Source organism: Excalfactoria chinensis, chromosome 12, assembly GCF_039878825.1.
Source record: "Excalfactoria chinensis isolate bCotChi1 chromosome 12, bCotChi1.hap2, whole genome shotgun sequence".
NCBI classification, from domain to species: domain Eukaryota; kingdom Metazoa; phylum Chordata; class Aves; order Galliformes; family Phasianidae; genus Excalfactoria; species Excalfactoria chinensis.
Genome location: NC_092836.1, coordinates 8,274,864 through 8,289,793, shown reverse-complemented (window position 1 = coordinate 8,289,793; position 14,930 = coordinate 8,274,864). Strand labels below are relative to the sequence as shown.

Sequence of the window (14,930 nt, the reverse complement as noted above, 5' to 3'; positions counted from 1 at the left end):
TATATCACATATGGATTTTTATATATGTAATACAAATATGAGTCTGTATCTTTAACTGTGGAATGCTGTTTCTGATATGTTCAAGTCAAGGAACTGAGGTTCTGTGTTCTCACCTAATTTCATGTAGCCATTTCTGCTTCTCTTAGCCACTGTGTCACTGTTACACAATTTCTGGTTATGTTCTAACTGAATGCTGTTGAGAGCAGAGATTCAATGTTTGCTTTGACCGAATGGATCACATTCTCCCTTGAAGTTCTTGTCACAATGGTTTCTCACCACAGCTGCTTTGCGTCCTACAGTGTGGACTGTAGCTCTTTGGAGATGTAAAAGGGGGATCTAGGTTCCTCAGGTTGTTGCAGCCCTCTGAAGCCTGAAGCCTTGCATCTCATCTCTCAGTTGGAAGGGCTGTCTGAAGGTGTTTCCCTCTGCCCTATTTTATCTCCCCTTTTCATGCATTTCAGGGGTTCTGACTTCTGTATTAAGATGTCATAAAAGCTTCGTTCTTCTGAAAGCAGAAAAGAAAAGCCGAGCTGATGAAGTGCAGCAGAAATGCTGGTAAGAAAGTATCTGTGTTGTCCCTGCATGACAATCAGTCACAAGGTGTTCCTTGCAACACTTCATTAACTAGCAAATTAATGAAGGGCCTGGATCAGCCTCCCCTTCTTTTAATTATCAAGTATAATAGCTAGGGAAGCAATATTCCAAATAATATACTTTATTGCAATCAAAGATTTATCAAAAATCAGTATGAATGGCTCTGTTAATGGGAAAGTAATCTCTGCAGACAGGAGCTGACATCAGCTGTGTGTGATTCTTCGTGAGCCAGAAATACTTGACTGCTGAGCAAGTTCAGAGCTCTTTCAGTTCTCCAAACAAATGCATTTTCTAACGTGTTTCTTGATGTACGAGAATAAGCTGTTCCTCAAAAGCAAGGACCAACAAGCAAGAAAACAGCAAAAACAGGACTATTTCTGACTAGACTGCTTCAGAACAGTGGGTACCACTCAAGAGTTGTTTGGCTTCTTTCTGATTAAATGCAAATAGCTGGCTAAGGATCCTGTTTCATACTTGTCCCAATTGCAAGTAAGCAACTGATGATTAATCTCTGATTAATAATACTGATGCTTCATAAATGCATTGCTGCAAAGAGCTGGGTGCGACCTTCAATTAGATCACAGTCTTCATAATTTTGATAGCTTGTTGTGAAGAAGTGGCTTCAAATACTTTTCATAGGCTGGGTTTATCTGGAAAGAGAATGTGGAAGGGAATTAATGGTAGTTAAGGAGGAGCAGGTTTTACATTTGTTTTCCTTCAGACTGATCTCTGGAATGAAGAAACTAGATCATGTTAAAAAAAAATAACAATAACTTCAGCTATGTGCAAGGCCTCTTCTCCTGTAATGTGCACTGTCCTTCATAACCAGAGCACAGCACTTCGCATCCCAAATGGGGCAGCGGACTGTTTAACTTCAAAAAATGTGCTTCAACTGGAATGTTTGCTAAGGGCAAGCTTGGTGTTCAGCTGTAGAATTTCAAAGGAATTGCTGATTACCACAGTAAAAATCTCACTTAAGGCAAAATGAGTTTTCAAACAGAGCAACAGCCATTTGCATCGTGAGGGATTTTACTTTTCTCCACAGTGTGGGTGCATTAAGAAGTGAAAGTAAAATCCTAAGGATGAAGGATGAAATCGTCTTATTTAACATTTATACTCTTTCTGGATGAGCCTATTATGAAAAATAAAATCAAGTACTGCATTTGGAAAAAGTACTGGTGACTGGAAAATACCCTGCAGTTAGTGGCTTTTGCAGCCATTTAGAATTGTTTTGTAGCGTTAACCATGTCAACATGCTTTCGTTTTAGCTTGCTTTGTGCAGTGTTACTTCATTGTCATACATCTAAATCAAAACCACGCTGGTCACTGGGGCTAGTCCAGCTCCCTTGCTCAAGTGGTGGTTCATTGCCATCTAGCCCACGAGCTGCTGCATGCCTAAGCAGTGGCTATAGGTAGAATAACTGGCGAATCAGGGTTCATTGTTCAGAGTGAGATAATGATGGATGAAAGGTCTTACTCCAATTACTTTTATCTGCATGGCTTTTATGAGAAGAAAAGCATATAATTTCTGCTCTGGCTCATAAAGAATTTGCCTGGCTGTAATCCAGCATCCATACCTGCTTGTTGGTGGGTGCCTTCTGAGCCCACTCGTAAAGCCGCTGGTAAACCTGTCCGTCGTAACTGCCAAGTGCAGAATTCAGGTTCTTGTCTGTGAAGTCAAAAGCATCCACTAGTGGAACAGCATCCTTCCTATGGAGTCAATGAAAAGAAAAAAGATCAACATGAAAGTCAGCTACACAAGTTCCTTGGTCTAAAATGCTTGTGCCAGTTTTTCCCTTTGCCTACACTGCACAGGAAGCTCTGCTTTGATTCCTCAGGGACATGTTCTATTAAAGCTCTGAGTAAAAATCTTAAGCTTGTTACCACTGTAATTCTGTGATTAGTTCCAAAAATACTTTCTGCTTGGCTTGGTCCTGTTCAACTCTTGGTTATGGTGTGTTCCTGCTTCTTTCCAGGTGACCTAAGTAGGATTTCACAAACAGTAGCAGTTCACTTCTCTGCACCAGAAGTTAATCTGCTCTTAACAGCAATGAGTAGTGAAAAAGTGTTTGTGAGTGCTGTGGTAAGTTAAAATCTCTGCGTATCTCAGAAGCCACGTAGTTAGGAACGAATGGTGTTGAGCAGATGCATCTGATCTGGCTGTAGTCAGAATTACTTAGGTACGTGTTGCAAGTCAACCATGGCAACAGAGTAGGCTATATTAGTGCAGCTAAAGCAGACTTAGTGGTGTATAATAGGCTGTTATAGATGTTTCCTGTAAGCGATGTTCTGGCTAGGTATTTTCCTGCTTTTGCTTTGCTGCACGTGGTATATTCAGGATTTCTTGATTTGTACCTCAGGATTTCATGTTACCGAACTTCAGTCTCGTGATTGCATGGGAGCGGGAATCTTAGATGTATTTTGCTCTGAAAATGAGCTTTGTGTAGATGTTTTAGTCAATTTCTAATGCTGCCAGGCAATGAAAATAAAAACCGAATGAGGTGAATTGATTCTGAACATGTTGCCATAGGTACAGCAGTATCGTTTTATATTTAATGCACAGAGAAACTGAATAGCTGTGATCTTACTGTGCTAGAATGGCTCACCGAATGATCCTTAGGAGGTCCAGGTACGATGCTGTAACCATGTCCATTTGAGCTCCAGTTATATATCCATCATGCAGAAAAATTCCTGCATTCGAGAAGATACCGTGTAATGCAAACAGATCACAAAGATGTTTCATAATGTTCTGGATGCCAGCCGTGCTCTCAAGTTTTTCCACCGTCTCTACAAAGTTTTTCACAGTGATGTAGTGGCAGTGAGCCTGGAAAACAAATGCAACCAACAGTGAATGCACCTCTAAACACTTTTAGTAGGCCAAGTGACGCAAACGTTCTCACAAAGAATATAAAACCTTTTCATTTCGCTGGCAGTTTTCCAGTCTGTATCCCTTGTCTGCTGGTTGATGAAGCATTTTGCTTTCATGTCTTACTAAGACAGTAGAGGAAAGGACTGGGGATGTAAGCAGTCAATGTAAATGTAAGCAGTATGTGTAAACATGAGAAACGTGCTTTGGAGATCATGGCAGTACATCACATAGTTTGGATGAATACCCCAAAGATTTTTTATGATGGAAACGTATTGGAATGTGCTTGTGTCAATCTACCAAGTGAATTCTGGTTATATACAGCAGAAGAAAAATCTCTTTGTTGGGCTTATGGTACATTTGGATTTCAGCTCTGAAAACATCCATCGTCAGTGGAAGAACAATCAAACTTACCTCTTGTTTTTGCTGTTTTAAGTAAACTGATGATTTCTGGGTCAGAGACTGGCAGTGTCTGCTCAGTTACAGAAACACCAGCTCAGCACAGCCTAGCTCCAGAGTGAGTGAAACAAGATGACTCCACCTGTGTGTGGGGGTGACCCTTGTTACGCTGACATTCCTCCAGGTGGGTAGTGGTGTTGGTATCTGCATGGCTTCATTCCTCCGCTCTACACTTCTCCTCCCAACTGTGGGTGTATGCAAGGCACGCCTGCATTGCAGCATGGTCAAGCAGCGTGGAGGTCAGCACAGACTGCAGAACCTGCCTGAGAAGCTGGGTGTCTACTCGAGCAATTAAAATCTATGGAGACTGCAGCAAAGCCATCACTGGTGTCTGAGCCACCTGGCAGGTGAGAGTTGGCAGGCATTTGTTCATGCAGCTGCCAGGGCAGCAGTGTGGGTGAGTCTCCAGAAAAACCGTGGAGTAGAAAGTAAACACAGAAGCATTCCAAGAAGGCAGCAGGCTGTCATGGTTTTAAAGCTATGGATTTTTTTGCTTTCCCTGAAGTATCCAAGAAGCAGCGGGGGCCCAGATCCCCTTTCTGTATATTAAGTGCTTTGGAAATAGTTTCCTTCTAAAAAGCCTTGCTTCTCCTCCTCTCTTCTGCTCTTTTGTTGTTGTTGTTTTGTTTTTGTTAAGCTTACAGCCTTGAATACTCGCTGCTTCCGCTGAGTCTGTGTAATTGAAAATCAGGAGTGACACACAGCAGACAGATGATCACAAATAACGCTGTTACTGAGAACTAAGAGTACCCACTCACATTCTCAGTGAGTTCTTGTTTGAAAAGATTAAGTAGCTGTGCTTAGAAGCATGACAGAATCAATGCTTCTAATAGTTCTGAAACAATTTCCCTTTTTTGCTGAGAGAATTTGGCTCATCAGAGACTTCATCTTATTGACTGAGTAGTAGGTGGCTGTTCCCTCAGGCACCTTCCTACTATGGAATCATCTAGATGCTATTGCTGCATTTAGGTATGTGTAGGGTTCCTCTTTCCCTTGGGGAACTTCTTCCTAATTTCATTCCAGTTTGGGTTGGCTCTGGCTGATCCGTAGGTTACAACAAGGTATTTTTCATTAAACGCTAAATGAGACTGAAATAAGCCATGGATCTGTTTCAAAATCTTACCCTCCTCAGTTTAGGAAGGAAGGGAGACTTCCACCATAATTGCAGTCAAATTGCACATAACCACATTAAAAAAGAATTTTGCTTCCTGGAATTACTGAGGTATCAGGGATTTTGGCTTTCCTTTATATTTACAGCCCTTCTACCCTCTTGCTTTCTTTTCTGCTTAGTTCTATATTAATTCCTTGTTTTGGTAAACTAATTCTGTTCTGATCCTATTTCAGCTGAAGAAGAGCAGACTGCCTATCTAATCTGTGTGGACTAGGGACTGCTTTTAAGTCTCTTATTTGACTTTGCTACTTTGATTTCTTCCAGTAGTAATTAAGACTGCACTTATCACCACTCTTAATTATTTTCCCCACTTTTATCTTTCCTTGTGAGAGCAGTAGATGTAAAAGAAAAAAAAAAAAAAGAAGTAACAAGCATGTTTCACCCTTACAATGGCTCTTCCAGCTTTTAGAAGGATGGCACTGGGGAGGCTTTCATCTGAAAGCCAGAAATGCAAGGTTCCTGTAAAAAAGATGAGCATGAGCTGGAGATGGTATGCTCTAATTGCTGGCTATGGAAGGTCTGATCCTGCTGCTCGTGGCAGCTTTTTGTTTCTACCCTCTAGTCTTTCTCTACCTGGCCTAGACTGATGGCCAAGTCTTCTGATCAGGAGTTGTTTCCTAGTATGATATTCTACTGTGCAGACCACAGTGAAGCCCTGATCTTTGTGGTGTCCCTTATGTGTGAATGCAAAGCATTAAAAATCACTGAGACTTTTTTAGGCTAATTGTGCTGTTTCCATTGCATAACGTATCCTAACAACAAATGTCAGATGAGCACAGAAACGTTACTAACCTTTGCAGCTTGTACCAGCTGCACTGTGCACTGGTTCCACGCTTCGTGCCTTTCGACTCCTGACTGAATCAAGTCCTGCAGTTTAGCTGCTGTGCTGCTTATCAGCCTGGAAGATTAGGGAAAAAAAAATCCAAAACACATTTGAATATAAATATAGCAGCCCACGTGCACTCGTTTCATACTCAGGTGTGTGATCACGTGGCAAAATGGTGTTTCGGTATTGAGGTACTGAGCGATTTCAGCCTTCATCTCCCCTTATAGGTTATCAGAGGCCTCTGGAGTTTTTCTTAGGTTTTGTTTAAGGAGAGCTTGCAAAACAAAAGGAACCAATAGTAATATTAGACTCCTGTTGTACTGTTTAAGTGACTTTCTAAACAGAGCTTTCACCAAAGCTTTCAGAATAATGACTCTGCTTTTTATTGGTGCAGTGACTGCAGAACTGTGCATCTGCTTACCTGGTCTTCAGAGATGACCTCTATGACCCATAATACTTAGGAGACCATGCACACTACTGTTCTTAATTGCATTGAATAGTTGAACGAGTAGCTGAAAGGCTACAGACAGAATGAAAGTCTCCGTGATTGCCGTGTTATTAACTGAACACAAACATTGCTTTCTCGGGCATGTAAAGTTTTAACTTGTTGTGTAGAATTGCACAAAGTCCAATTGCTTAAAGGTTGGCAACTCACTATTGTGGTCTGGGATTTACTTAAACAATGTAATCAGCTTTGTATAGAATCAGCTCCCTGTGGAGTACAGTTTTCAGGTAGCACATGGCTTACGAACTGCCGTGGGTTTTGATGTTCTGAGTATGAAAGTTCCTATTAAACATCTGCCATGGCTGTTAATCCTATGGGAAGGGTTAAGTCTCGCTTTTGCAGGAGTAGATGGTGCCAATTTTTGTGGAATTTGTTATTTTACCTATTTTACCTCTCTTTAAAGCGAGGAAGAAGCTGAGCTCTTAACACATTTCTGCTGCCAAACAGAAACCTCCCCCCCCCCCCCCCTCTTTCCTATGTACTGACCTGCTTGCTGCATGTTGATAGGCCTCTGTATAAATGTCTGGGCTGAGGAAATCCAACTTGTCCTTGGCAGGACACTTCCTGGGTTTCATTGCAGCCAGATAAGTGACAGATGGTGGCACGGGCTGGCCAGCACTAGCTGCTGTGAAGCACTTAATCAGGAACCTGGGAAGAGTGTAAAAATCAGACCCGGCCACACTCATGATCTCCACATAGCAAATAGCCAAGCCAGAGGTGAGGTGGGGCCTCCCTGGGTTGGGTAGGAAATAGTAAGGTACAGCTTGTCCCATCAGAGGCCCAAAATAGACTAATTGGTGACCTTTTGTTTTGCATGGTATTTGTAGTAACCTGATCTGTGATGGGTCTTGGACAGCTTGTCTACTGCATTTAATGCTACGGAAATCTGTAGCGATGAACCTTTAGGGTGGAATTTCTTAAGAGGTGATAATGAGCGCAGCAGTGTATGCACACATGCATGCACAGAGAGATGCTGTAGCACCTTGGTCTGTGGGAAGTGTACTGGTGTTCTCCTTCTAGTAAAAGCACACGTTATTAAAAGTTGAAGCAGATGTGATTTCTTTCCCTTGTATTTAATCTGCTATGGATTATCACCCATTTGGCGTTCTTGGGGCATGACTCATCTAGAATCATACCCAACAACTATGCCTTCTCTGAATCAAAGTCACTTTACCAATATCACATAACGTCTGTTGCTTAGAAAAAAGAAACCACAGGACTTGTATTGCAACACTTTTGCTGCACTGCTAGACAAAGAGGAAAATTAGGTTATGCAGAACAGCACCTGCCTATGTCCCCAAAACCCTAAATAGAAGAGAGTCCAATTCCCACACACCCCGTGCATACCAGACAGAAAACCTGAATGGGTTATGGCTCGAGTTGTATTTTTAGAAGGTGCTATGAGAAAGGAGTAGCTGGTTTTACTGGTTTGGGAGCAGAAGAAGTAGAAGTTGAATAAATTAAGGGGCAGGCTTTCAGCTGAATGAATTTGAATTGTTACCTGGCAGTTTGCAGGAGCAAGATGGTGTTTTCCCCTTCGTAAATACAAGAGGCGACTATTTTGGTGTACAAGGAAGGCAGTCCACTCAGCAAAGAGTAACCGTGTCCCCCACATGCCCTGAGGCAGATCTCCACTCCTGATGTGCCGTACTGAGAAATCATGGCTTTAAAGCCTGAAGAAGATGCATGAAGCTGTTTATTAAAAAAAAAAAAGGAAGAGAAACAGAGTATGAAAGATGAAACCATTTGAAAGCAATCCTCTGGGTACGATCCTAGAAATGAGATCTTCCTTTGTCTACCAGTCCAGCACCCAGTCCCCATGTTGGCCTTTGGTTTCTGCTGGGATGGCATACCCCCCTGTGCTGGGCATGGTGTGTTTGGTTTACATGCTTTTGGGCTTCCCTCAAGCAGCAGTGACTTTGGCTGTCTTTGTTCAGAGCATGTTTTTATTTTAGGCTTCCAGTTGCCAAATCTTAATGCTCTATCTAGAAAGTTTTGGTTTTGGCTCAGAAGTGAATATTTGCACATGTTTGTAGATGAAGTTGTGAAATACAGCTTTGCCACATCAGCTACTGGCTGCGAGGGCTTTATCAGGCAAACATGCTTTTCAAGGACATCTCTGCGATAGCTCCCAAAGCCAAAAACTTGGGGTGGTACGACAGATGCTGTTGCTGAGTGGCTGTGGGCTTGGGACAAGGCTCACAGCATAAGGGCTGGTGCTAGATGATCTTTAAGGCCCCTTTCAAACCAAGCCATTCTGATTCTAAGGTGTTTGATCTTTTAGCACTTCGGCTTTCTCCCGTTACCTAGTGGTGCGAGCAATGCCTGTCCAGTTCGCTAAATTACATTGAGAATTAGGGATGGGAATAGGAGCATTATGTGCAAAACAGCTGTGGGAGCTGAGCCCGTGGCAGCTCACCTCTGGCAGCAAGTCGAAGTTCCTCCCCTGGATCTCTCTGTAAGCCCTGTTGAACAGCTCATGCAGGTACTTGTTGATAAAATGGAAGGCATAGGCTGCTGCCAACTGAGGCAGCAACTTCTCTTGCTGGGTCTGGTAGTCAAGGATTTTTGCTTCTTCTTCCCTGTTGGAAGATAAATGATGAAGTTATGGAAAGTGTAGACATGGGCACAACTACTGGTAGTTCACCTGAATTGCATTTTTCATTCTTAAGAAGCAGTGAGTGAAAATGGAGCCGGTCTGGTTTGTCTCCCTGCTCTCCCTGTCCCTGTGCTCCAGCTCACAAAGCTGGCGGACAGGCCTGACCAGGAAAACAGACATTTTTCTGTTGCATTGATGAACCAGGCTGTCAGATCAGAAAAGGTTCCACACCATCGGTCAGTACAGAGGGCAAACTGGGACTGTGTGAGAGGAAGAGGAGGAAAGTCTTTCAGGGCAGCACGCTGGTAGGTGGTGTAGCTGAGGTGGTGGCACTGCACTCTGAAAAGCTTTTGGTTTTCAAACTGGCTCCTCTGGTCAGCAAGGAGAGCAGCAGCCCCAGCTGATGCTCCAGCAAGGCAGGCAAAGGCGGCTGTGCTCTGACACTGCTTCCTGTTCAATGTGAAATGGAAATGACAAGGTTATAATTAAGCCTCTCTTAACAGCTGCACCTACACTTGTTTTATTTTGTTTTGTCAGCAGCTTCAACTTTTTGAGCCAAGTAGAAAACAGAAAAGCTTCTTGCAGATAGAATTACTTTTTGAATGTAGAGTTTGGTTAAAAATGTACGGTTCTCTGTTGGGTCAGCTCCTCAGTTTCTTTGAAAACACTTCAGTCTAGATTATGTTAAGCTTTCTAAGCTTTTTTGTAATGTTCTTGACCTCATCTGCTGTGTTCAGTATACTCGGGGCTTCAACTGATGACGCGAGTTGTTATAACTCAGCATGCTGTGTTCTTGTGTTTGGTTTGCACTGAAAACAAGCTGTGTTGTCACGAGGATCTTCTTGCTTTTGGAAGCAGATTTAAGAAGGAATTGTAAAAATAATCAAATGAAAGTATCTAAAAATTACAGGGATTCTTACCAGACTAAGAAAATTTTCTGTTGAAAAATCAACTGTGGATACTGGAAGCTGTTCTAATGTTGCATCCATTAGTAAGACAGAATTAGAATAACTTGTCTGTTCTGACTGGGCTCTGCTGAGTTCTTGGCAGGCCGGTTAAGGAAAGCCAGTGGCCTGTGTGAATTGCTGAGCTGTTCAGTGGGACAGGAAATAAGCCTAAGATGTGCTGAAAGGTAAGCTGAAAAGTGGAAATGCGGAGTGATGAACACGGTGCCAGGTCCCTTCCCACTGCTACAGACTTGTGTGGCATTACCCAGGCTTCAGCTTGGACTGCCGGCGAACCACAGAGTATCTGATGGCAATGGTGCATGCTTTCATTAGAGGTAGAATAACTTCATCTGCAATGAGGGAAATGCGTACTGAAGTCATGGTGAAATAGTTAATCTTCTGTGACCCACGCCTTATATAGGTGCCATCTGGCTGAACCTAGAATAGAGAGAGGATTTTAGATGTCGTCTTTGATAGCGCAGCTTCTCCCTACAAAACCACGTGTGATCTCTATAATCTATAAGATTAACATTGAAATATTGCACTGTGTGCAGAACTAAGTATTCCCACATGTGATGGATGAAACCAATTTGGTTAAAGAGACAAACTCTTCCTGCTTTTGTCTCAGGTATCTTTTACCATCTCATAACCTTTGAATGTGGTATTCCAGCTGCACATTTTCATTTAGGATTTGGGTAACTTTTACCCTTGACAAAACTTCAGAGACTTGCATACACCTCAAAGGGAGACTTTTGTCCTTGATTTAGGCAGGTCTCTGTTGTCTCTCTGGCTGTGTGATGAGATTCTGACCTGGCAGTCTGTGCTGTGAACACCTTACATACCTCACAGAACTTGTTCAGCATGTTCTCTCGGGGGATGCGCACGTTCTTCAGCATCAGGTAGCCATTGTCAATGTGCTCAAAATTCATTTTAGGACCAATGTCTCCTGCAATTACACCTGCAGCACGAGAAAACACAGCCTATTTACTTCCGCTTAACCTCTTTTCTCCCCATTTTGCATTGGATTGGGGATCTCAAAGGAAAGGCACGTTCAGCTCTGCTTCCCTAATGTGGGGGATGCTGCCAGAGGGATGCAACAGTATCTGGAAATGTTTACCTGGGTACAGTGAATGGTCCTGAAGGCTGCGGATCTGCACAATGAAGGGATGCACACCGTAGCACTTCCCATGGATGTAGAGCTGGGCAAAGACCACGGTGTGTGTTGCTGACCTTCCCACTGTGAGAAGAGAAACAGCCGCATTCCCTTAAGACTAGGCACAGCAGTTAATGCTGATTGTATATTGGGTATTGGTAATGCGTGGGTCAGGGTGGGTGTGATCAAAAGGTGCTGGGAATTGGAGAGTGCCTAAATCTGCATTCTGTGCTGCTTTTGGCTCTAAGGACGCAGCAGGGGAGCATCTGATCCAGCTATCAGCGACTGAGTGATGAACTGAAGTTTTTCATGTGAAACACCTTCCCGAGGGAAGCCATGAATTTCACTCTCGAATTCTTCATGCTGAGACTTGCCTGTTTTCAGGGAATTATCTGCCTGCAGGTTTTGGTCCTTTGCATTCTATTTACAAAGATTTGATTCCTGCGGAGGCAGATGTTTCCAAGGGCTTTAACAGATAATGCTGGCTTCCTTTTGGCCTTTAAAGTTGTACAAAACGCTTAGATCTCATTGCCTCAAGGTGTTTGCATTTCTTATTGAAGTCCTCTGCTGGCACCTGGACCCTCAAACATGGAGCTTAAGCAAAGCAGACTGAGGAACTGAAGGAAGCAAATGAGGAAAACTGAAATATCATGGGGGGTGCTTACTGTCTCCGGGCCACCACTTCATTGCAGAGATTGTTGGTGTATTCAGTATAAACTCCTGTGTGCTGGTATCAAAGACGGCTGTTGTTTCCAAACCCTGAAGATAAGTTCCTTTAAAAAATAAAAGTAAAAAATATCCTGGTGTATCATGAGGGTGATCAGACAGAGGGGAGCATCCCTAGAAGCTGGTGTGTTATTGATGTTACTGAGCTTTCAGCGTTCACCCTCCTGCTGAGAACCACGGAACACTGGAATCCCCCAGTGGCTGCAGGACCCACCGTCTGCAGTGATCTCTGATGCAGACCGTACTGGGGCACACTGCCTGGCTGCTGGTGACTGATCCCTCCTACCACAAGCACCTACCCTCACTCTTGCTATTTTTTCTGCACTGGCAAATCAAAGGCAAGCATCTCTGGCTTGCTGAGAAAATGTCCTGCTTCCCCCAGGAGACCCGCCTCAGTGGCACAGACAGCTTGAACTCGCATCCCTTGAGAATGTGGGTGAGAGCCTTTCAGCCTACAGTAACTGTGATTTCTCTGTAGCCTTACCATGTCCCAGTTCAGTCTGGGCGTAGCTTCCTATGAGCTGGTGTTCAGTGGCAAGAGGAATCCATTTGGCCACCTGTTTGTCTGAGCCCAGGACCGAAATGCTTCTCATGAAGACCCGGTGGAGGAGAAATGCTACATCTCCCGAAAGCGCCCTGGGGAGAAAGCACAAGTGGTATTTTTACACTGATGAAGTTCCAGGGATGTGATTAATGAGGCAGTGACGTGGTGGCACTTAACTAGGCACTACCACCTGCTGCATTTTGATTTCTGTGTTGTCATATTCAACACAACGTGCGGTATCGATACAGCATTGCAGGAAAAGTGATTTTTCATGCTGGTTTTGTTCCTTCTTTCATAACACGCTTTGCTTAAATGTCACTGGCTCGTTATTTCTCTTGCTCTTGGAGGAATTATCTGTTCTGAGGAGGAGATATCGACCTCCTAAAACACACCGACCTCCTAAAACACACCGCCCAGCTCCGTCAGCCCCAAGTCTTTGACAGCTTTGTGAATTCTTTGTGTCTGATTTGATGTGTTTTGTGGCAAAAGACTCAAATCCATCCTGGTAACACCTGCTTTATTGGCTGGTCAGCCCTGTGCTGTGGTGCTGGCTGATAGTGCTTTTTAGGATGCACACAGCTCTATTCCAGAAGCTGTGTACATGCATTCTCACACCTAAAAACAAGAGGCACTGCTGTTCTCATTCGCTTGGCTTTAATGCAGTGCTCTCAGAAGCATTGAAGAAGATCTCACTTAACAAACGACCGTGAGCATTTTGTATAATGGACCTGTGAGAGAATCAGTCATGTTGAAAAAGCAGGGGAAAATAGGAACAAAGCAGTAGTTAAAATGAAATCGCTTTGATTAACAGAGATAAGCTTAACAAACCCCTGTCTGCCCATCCAGAAATGTTACTTTAACTGTCATTTCAAAGCTGGCTTTTAAATGTCTGTCCACGATTCCGCCTGCCCGGCACCAGGACTTTGGTTAATGAGAAGTTCCTGCTTGCCTGGTATCTCATAAGAAAAGAGCTGTGCTTCCATGCAGCCTTAATTGAACAGAGTGCGATCCCACGAGGCTGAAGCTCCCGGCATGGGGGGTCTGAGGGCAGCAAGCAGAGGTGGGGTTTTAAAATCTGGGCTATCTTTTTGCTGAGGGAGGGCTGTGGTAATTACCAAATCCAGGAGCTCTTGATGGAAAATTTCCCCTTTATCGGTGCCGCTCAGCACAGGAGACAGAGCTTAGAGTAACAAATTAGAATCCTTCATGTGATGAAAGACTGGAAAATGACTTTGAGCGTCAGTGATGGTTTGTGAGGTGCGGGCGATGCTCTTCTGAATGAGGCTTTTAAACTTGCACCTCACCTTGATCCTACAGCTTGTGTACAGCGTGCACAGCAAACGTGCTGCTGTGTAGCACGGGGGAAGGAAGGAGGGAATGGAGTTGTGGAGCTCAACCCCCTACCGGGTGTTAAGCAACTGTTTAGGAGAGGACTGTGAGAAACACTTTCCTCCATTTACTTACAAATTAAGCGGTGTGTTTGTTTGCTTTTTTAACACAATGTGGGTTTTCGGGATAAAGAAAGCGTCAGATGTGTGTGTAAGCCGGTAACACAAGCAGAACGGCACCGCTTCCCATTCTGACTGTGCGCCTACCAGCGGCTGAGCAGTGCAGGTGAGGGAGGCGCAGTGTCGCACTGGCGGTGTGCGCTGCTGGGCTCTCAGCTGTGTCTGTGTGCAGCAGCAACTTCCCCCTTCCCAAGTGTGCTGCCCGAGTGAAAGCCTGGACCCGAGCTATCAGAGCCGGCCTCTCCCAGCCTTTGCTCGAGCTGATCCTTCCTAGCAAGGAAACCTTTCAACAACAGGCGAGTTGTACGTTACAAAGAAAATCACCTGTAAACGTATACAGATTCAGGTCCGTCTTCGCTCCATCCCATCTCCTGCATCTTTTTTCGGAGGTGAACGGCCTTTCTGACCGCTGCTTCGTACCGCTCATTCTGGCTCTGGAAGTACTGATTTTCTGTGCTAAAAACCGGGTCGCTCTCAATAACGTCCACTGGGAAAGCAATGGGAAGCGTTACCCCCGCAGCTTGGCCGGGATCAGCAGGCACACAGCGCTGCCGGCCCGCCGCCCTACTCACCGACTGCCCTCCGCACCCGCGTGCGCTCAGCACCCCCGTCCAGCACGGCCGTCAGCCTCGGCACGCAGAAGGAGGCGGTCAGCCTCTCGCTGGCCAGGTCGGGGTTCACGCTGGCGAGGCCCGAGCCCTGCGTGTCCTTGGTGGTGTCCAGAAGGGCCATCCCGGCGGCGCGGTGGGTTACTGGGGCTGCAGCGGGCTGGTGAGAGCAGTGAGCCTCCTGCTGCTATCGCACGGCGCTACGGGCAGCAAAACAGAGATGCACTTTGAACGCAAACCTCTGCGCTGCTTTGAAAAAAACGAAAAAGGAAAAAAAAAGAGAAGCGACCTCCAGGAGCGTTTGGACACTGCGCGTCCGTGTTGTGACAGAGGGGAAAGGGAAAGCGGAGGGCGCGCTAAGAGCTCGAGGTGCAGGTCTTAGGACTTTTGTAGCTTCACTTCCAGCACTTTTCCTGCGAGAAGG

General features: G+C 44.6%; 1 protein-coding gene across 1 annotated transcript; it reads right to left on the bottom strand.

Moving 5' to 3' along the window:
* Positions 1–687: 687 nt before the first annotated feature.
* Positions 688–14,927, bottom strand: ACOX2 (acyl-CoA oxidase 2). Its single transcript, XM_072347257.1, has 15 exons — positions 14,796–14,927; positions 14,471–14,706; positions 14,223–14,385; positions 12,331–12,482; positions 11,786–11,893; positions 11,085–11,204; positions 10,810–10,925; positions 10,233–10,405; positions 8,841–9,003; positions 7,923–8,113; positions 6,908–7,069; positions 5,883–5,988; positions 3,201–3,418; positions 2,172–2,304; positions 688–1,244 (listed from the first exon to the last, which is right to left on the bottom strand). The coding sequence occupies exons 2-15, from the start codon at positions 14,628–14,630 to the stop codon at positions 1,182–1,184; spliced, it is 2,028 nt and encodes a 675-aa protein (XP_072203358.1). The 5' UTR covers positions 14,631–14,706; positions 14,796–14,927; the 3' UTR covers positions 688–1,181.
* Positions 14,928–14,930: the final 3 nt, after the last annotated feature.

What these genes read in the sequence shown, in the direction of transcription:
- ACOX2 (XM_072347257.1), bottom strand. Translation starts at nt 14,630, where the DNA reads ATGGCCCTTCTGGACACCACCAAGGACACGCAGGGCTCGGGCCTCGCC. An exon ending in GAATCTGTATACGTTTACAG is followed by an intron (nt 12,483 to 14,222) that starts GTGATTTTCTTT and finishes CTTTCTCCCCAG; the next exon opens with GGCGCTTTCGGGAGATGTAG. An exon ending in GAAGTGGTGGCCCGGAGACA is followed by an intron (nt 11,205 to 11,785) that starts GTAAGCACCCCC and finishes CTCTTCTCACAG; the next exon opens with TGGGAAGGTCAGCAACACAC.